Source organism: Aspergillus bombycis, assembly GCF_001792695.1.
Source record: "Aspergillus bombycis strain NRRL26010 chromosome Unknown contig00188, whole genome shotgun sequence".
Lineage (NCBI taxonomy): Eukaryota > Fungi > Ascomycota > Eurotiomycetes > Eurotiales > Aspergillaceae > Aspergillus > Aspergillus bombycis.
Genome location: NW_019170190.1, coordinates 36,018 through 42,017, shown reverse-complemented (window position 1 = coordinate 42,017; position 6,000 = coordinate 36,018). Strand labels below are relative to the sequence as shown.

Here is a 6,000-nt window from a genome sequence, read left to right as displayed (position 1 = left end):
CAATCAAGTCCAGACTTGGCGAATTCCTGTTACGCGATTTGATTGCCAGGTCTTTATAGAGTAGAGGTGGAGTTTGCTCTGTAAGGCTCCACGATCATGTATAAAACGGACAAGGGTTGAGTTCCGTAGGATGGGTTAATTAGCTTGCCAGCCAAGATAGTTCCTAGAATAACAAAACATATGTAGCCCTACTTTTCGCTTCTCCCAACTAGAAAAGGCCATAGAGATAGAAGGGAACCCTCTAACATTCACGAAAAAGTCAAGCTGTTAACCCAGGGCTCAGTGAGAATAGGCTTGGCGTTACTGGATTTAATCCATATAAGAACCGTAAGGGCAGAGGCGTCTATATAATCACCGGGAATATACGTACGTGACTAAAGCCAGAATCTGCACCAACTAGGTAGAAAAATCATTAAAAAATACCATTCGCCTACTATGCATCAATCTTGTCATAGCCATTGCTCGTCTCAGCCATAACAGCCCTTTGTAGAGCTAACATAGGTATGCCCAAGGCCTTCCACCAATGTCCTGACACTGTCAAGATGGAAACATTATCTTTTTCTCTTTTCCCTTTTCTTTTCTTTTTTTTGTTTTCTCTCTCTTTTTCTTTTCATCCATTAGCCATTGCTATTTGTCCATACGCGAGGAGTCCACGTCCGAGAAGCCTCATGCATTGACTCGCGGTTCACTCCCTCTCCCTCTCTCTCATGCTTCTTATTCATAACCCACAGATGTCACCCTCCATTCTGCCATTAACTGCATTAAATATGTGTGACTATCGAAAGACAAACCAAAGGTAGTTATTACTCAATTGCGGCCTCGTACGACAGCATCAAAAAGTGCAGCGGGGGACTAGATCACAGATCTAGCCACGTAGCTCTCGAGCGCGGCGCGAAAGGAAGGGGATTTTGCGAATAACAGGATCATGTGGTGCGTTCTGAGCGACAGACATGTACAAGATATCCAATCGCTGGAGGAGAATCTCCATGATCCTGGGCGCAACTTCCCGAATGTCCGCATCCTAAAACATGTCAGCAAGATCCGTATATTCATATCTTGTTGTACATACCATGGGATTTACACTTTGCAGAACAACTTCTAGCCACTTGAGGCGTTCTGCAACATTTGTTTGCAGAGATGAGGTGACCGCAACACCAACGGAAAGCGCGACAATAGGGGAGAGGCCGGTTAAGTAGGCCGGGTCTAATTTGATGAAGAGGTTGTCAAACAGGTCTGCCTGCTGGTTTGATTGAAGCCACTGGTTGCATAACGATAAGCAATCTCCCCAAATAATATTGGAATGGATACAAACCTTGACTGAGCCTTCTTCAAATCTGCCTTGGCTCATCAATTGAGCAATCTCCGCTAGTTCCGCGTCCTCGGCGGACTGTGCCTCGCTAGGTGTAGCAGCCATGGCGCTCGTCGGCTGTTGGGAACTTTGCCTGTCTTCTTCTTGCTGACCCACGGCACGATTGAGCCTCAAAACTTCGTTCTGGAAACTAGTCTGAGCCGCAGCCATTGAAGCAACTGTATCCGATAGGCCACGAACAAGATTAGTGAGCTGGTCAATCTTAGTGGCATCATTCTGACGTTGAACCTCGTATTGCTTGAGATGTGCCTGTAGTTGCTTCTCCATGTCAGACCCAGTTTTCTCTGCAATACGAGTAGAAAGGGTCTTGAAAGCTGGCGTGACAGTACGTTGAACGGCCTTTGATATTTCGGTTTCAAGACCAGGCAAAAGCTTCTGACACACAGCTTCCGACAGGGCCTTCACCATTTCAGGTTGCTGAATAGCGCGGGAAACGGTGTCAGGTAGAGTCTGGCGCAGCTCACGAGGAAGGGCAGCCCCTATCTGTTGACCGACGACAGTGTCCAGTTGTTTACCGACAGCTGTTGATGTTAGATTTGCCAAAGCAGGTACCACTTCCGACTGGATGCTGTTCGAAACAATGCGCGCGAGATTCTTTTCGACGTTGTTAGAAAGAGTGTCAGAGACCAACCGTAGGACTTGGTCTTGCTTGGCCGCGGAAGCCGCATCCCAACTGCGTCGCTCTTCGTCAAAGCGCTGATACAATCCTTCAAGTTCCCGGCCAAGGCTCTTGTTAAATTCAACGGACACGCCGGTTTGCAATACCTCCACGTGTTTATTCCAGATGTCACTCGATTCGGTGTCACCAGCATTAATCGGTGCAGCACTGACCGTAGTCGATTTCGACACATCCCCATTGGGCTGTTCTCTAGTAGCATGCGTCTGGGTCGCGGCTGCAAGACCCTCACTTGAGCTAGTGACGGAGGGAGCGTTCGTTTCTTTTGTTTTAGTTGGCACTTCAACAGCAGTAGTACCCTTCTTTTTCTTCTTCTTTTCAGGCTTCTCCCCGGCAGTGGGGGTAGCTGCTGACTCAACTGGTTCTTCACCTGCTTTCTTCTTTGGAGCAGGCTTACTGGGAGACTGGGTGCGTGAAGCGGCAGCACTAGCCACAGCGCTGGCTTCGGCACTCAGATCAGGGGTCTTCCTGGCAATCTCCTTAGGGGCTGTCTTGGTTGGAGTGGGCGCAGCGTCACCATTGATGGAAGGATCGTCCGTAACATACGCCGGAAAAGATTGAAGCTCAGAGATGTTAATAAAACCTTGCTCCAAGGAATTAACGGGGCGGATGATCTTGTTATCGGAGCTCCAACCAAGGTCTTCCTTTTTGATGTTCAGACAGGTTACTCCACGAGAGTGCATAACGTAAAGCTCAAACAACCCGTTCTCCTCTCCGGCTGTCTTGTTGATTGGAAGAAGGTCCAAGCTCCGCAGCTGGCCCTTTGAAGCGAACGAGATCTCTCGAATGCCACTCATGCATGCAGTCGATTCTGGTTTGGGAAGGCTGCCATCCTTTTCACCCGAGCGTTTGATGAAGGAGGCCTGGGACATGGATTGCAAGTTGTATCTGGGCGCGGACAGATGAACAAAGTAGATCGAGTTGCGCGTAGGATGTCCAACCACGATGATACCGGATCCGGGATGATATGCGACACTACAAATAGCATCTGACTCGTTCTCATGAGGGAACTTAAGCTCCTGTACAGCCTTGCCTAACCCAATATCCCAGAGCTGCAAGGTGTGATTCTGCTTAAGACCAACTAAGACGTAACGAAGAGCCATAGACTTCACATAGGGGCGCAGCTTGTCAATGAAAAGCACGGATGTTGGCCACGACTTTTCAGTAGGAGAGCCAGTTACAAAGGTGTTCAAGGGGACGCGGACTTCCGAGGGATTGGGCCCAGTAGCGAAGAAAGAGGGGTTGTTAACAATATCACGGATATCCCAGAAACGCAGACGACCTGTTTTGTCTAGAGAGGCAATAACAGTGTCATCGTCACTGAACATGAAGTCCTTTCCGGCCTTGCCGGTGGAGATCTTCAAGGCACGCTCTTTGAAGAACTTCTCCGTATTAACAGTACGCTGTGTGCCAGAGACACCGTAGGTGGAGTTTGCGGCGGCCTGCGGAGAGATCACGTAGATGTTTTTGCCGCGACCAATTGCGAAGAACCCTGGATGGCGAGAGCTCCGTTTGGCACGCGTTTTCAGCTGGCCACCCGAAGTATTCTCATCTGAGGCTGGGAACGGAGGGAAGATGAGGCTCTCGCTTTCCAAAGCATCCATCTCAAAAAGGTCCTTGTCTCCATTCGATATCAACGACCAGTATACAGCACCGCTAACGCCGATGCCCAGGACCGCCTGTTCGTCGGATGCACCCGTTGTTGTCTGGGAGGTACAGACAGCGACATTAAACACACGATCGCGGGTGGAGCGGAACGCTTGTTTGTCGCTTCCATCATCCTGGCGGATTATTCTCATACCTCCATTCTTTGCCAGGGCATAGACGATGTAGTCAGAGGTAGCTGAGGTCAGCGAGCGATCCAATTGGTCGAACTCCTTCTTCAGTCGAGCAATGTCCATGATTCCATCATCCCGAAGAGTAGTAAGATTTTCAGAGTCTTGAGCCTTCACGGAGATGGAAATGAACGGCTTCAAGGGGAAATTATGTACCGGTACGATACGCTCCTCGTCCTTCTGGGCGCTATCTTCAGCACTTTCCCAGCTATCAGCTAAAGCATCACCATTACTATTGTTGGAAGTCTCCTTCGCAACAAAAGTATCAGCGGTAGCATCCTTCACTATTCCGTGATTTTCATTCTCCTGGGCAGTTTCTTTGGCTTCAGCTGTGTCGTCCTGGAGGTGGCTGGCGATCGACGACAGGGTCTCTTGAGTGTTTTCTTCCCGAGCTATCAGCACGACGGGCTTGCTCTCTTCCTTGGAAGCTTTGGCGACCGCTTCATCAACGTCGCGAACGATCTGGCTGACAAGGTGATCAACTACCTGGGACACAGCTTCCTTCTGCTCTTCCGCCAAACTCGGCGACTTGGCACGTGCTGCCTCCCGAGTGGTCTCCTCCTTAGTGATGGCCTCTACGGCCGGGCTCTCGCTCCGAGACTTCGGTTGGGGAGTCCCCTTGCGAGGAGACGCAGCGGCAAGTTGGTCGAAGGGGTTGACGTATGTGAACAATGTCTCCTTGTTAGAGGAAGTGGGCTTAGCCTGATGAGAGGCGAGAGCATCCGGTTTCCCGGCTATGATTTCCTCGGGGCGAGAACCCATAGCCAAAGAGTTCTCTACAGCCTGAACTGAGGTTATCGCAGGGTTTCCCGAGACAACCTCGGCCACAGGGGACTTCTGGGGAGAGATAGAAGTCAACGGCTGAGAGACTGGCTTCACCGGTCCCTCAAAAACTTCTTGGCCTGGCTTGGAGCGGTTGAGCAAGCGAAGTAACATTTCCTGGGTGTTCTCGGCGGTTGGAACAGAACTTTCACCGGTAGTGACAGCAGGTCCAGGTTGACCAAACTGCACACTAGCAGGCTTGACAGGAGCCGCGGGTCCCTGTCGGCCGAAGAGAGTAGCAACGAAATCGGACGCGGAAATATTTCTCGCGTGAGACTTCGTAGCCTCCGGACCGGCTTCGTGGATGTGAGACGGCTTCGGCTGTTCCAACCCAAAAGGTGACGGCTGCTGGGAAGCCGGAGATGACGTAGACTGGTTGAACTTCAGCAGATTGAGTAGATTCGCAGCACGATCGGGATTCTGCGGCATCGGCTGATGCTGCTGGGGAGAAAACATCTCCCCACGCGACGTTGGAGCATTAGGATTGAGAATGTCCGAGCCATGGTGAGGCGGAGTATTCACCGGGGAGGGACTGTGAATGGTAGACGAGACCGATGGGTGGCGGTAACCTTGCTGTTGCAGCTGGGGATGAGGAAAGCTCTGCCCATCATAGGGCTGCTGCTGCTGGGGGCGTAATCCGGACTGGTACTGCTGAGGGTACTGCATGGGAGCTTCCTGACCAGGCGTGCTCGAGGGAGAAGGTCGTGGCCTGATGCTCGCCAGCAGAGCCTGGAGATCATTGGGGGTGGACATTTCTGTCACTCGCCACGGTGAAGGCGACCTCCAACCGAAATCCAAGCTCCAACGTACTTTTCACGAGCTCTCTTTCGAGAGCCAAAAGGAGAGTAAGTAGCCGAGTCTAATCCGATAAAAGAATGAGATAGAAATGACAAGAGAAAATCAACCGATGAAACGAAGCCAAATGACCGACTATTATACAGGGATTAAGGGGGTAGGGAGGAAACTCAAGAAGGAAGAAGAACAGAAATCATCAAAAGAGAAGAGGAAGCAAAGGCCCGATGTGGCTCTGTGTGTGGCTAGAGGCGCGGCTGTGAATTACACTAGGTGACGTATTGATGGTACGGTATTATTTCCGTCGGTATGATGTTGGAAAACCCTCAAAAGGTACTAGAAGGACAACAGCGCGATGGACAACCAGCACAGGGTTTGATTAATGATTACTCTCTGTTGGTCTAAACCCACCCCAAGGGAAAGTGTCTCATCTGTATACCGTGGCTTTTGCTCTACCTTTCCCGCCTGCTGTGAATCCATAGCCTCTGAACTCTTCTTTGCCACTG

The 6,000-nt window shown here is 50.7% G+C and overlaps 1 protein-coding gene across 1 annotated transcript; it reads right to left on the bottom strand.

The window, feature by feature from the left end:
• Positions 1-865: 865 nt before the first annotated feature.
• Positions 866-5,455, bottom strand: ABOM_011653 (uncharacterized protein; the record flags this gene model as incomplete). The annotated part of the gene is made up of 3 exons (XM_022538781.1): positions 866-1,021; positions 1,070-1,258; positions 1,313-5,455. The coding sequence occupies 3 exons, from the start codon at positions 5,453-5,455 to the stop codon at positions 866-868; spliced, it is 4,488 nt and encodes a 1,495-aa protein (XP_022383346.1).
• Positions 5,456-6,000: the final 545 nt, after the last annotated feature.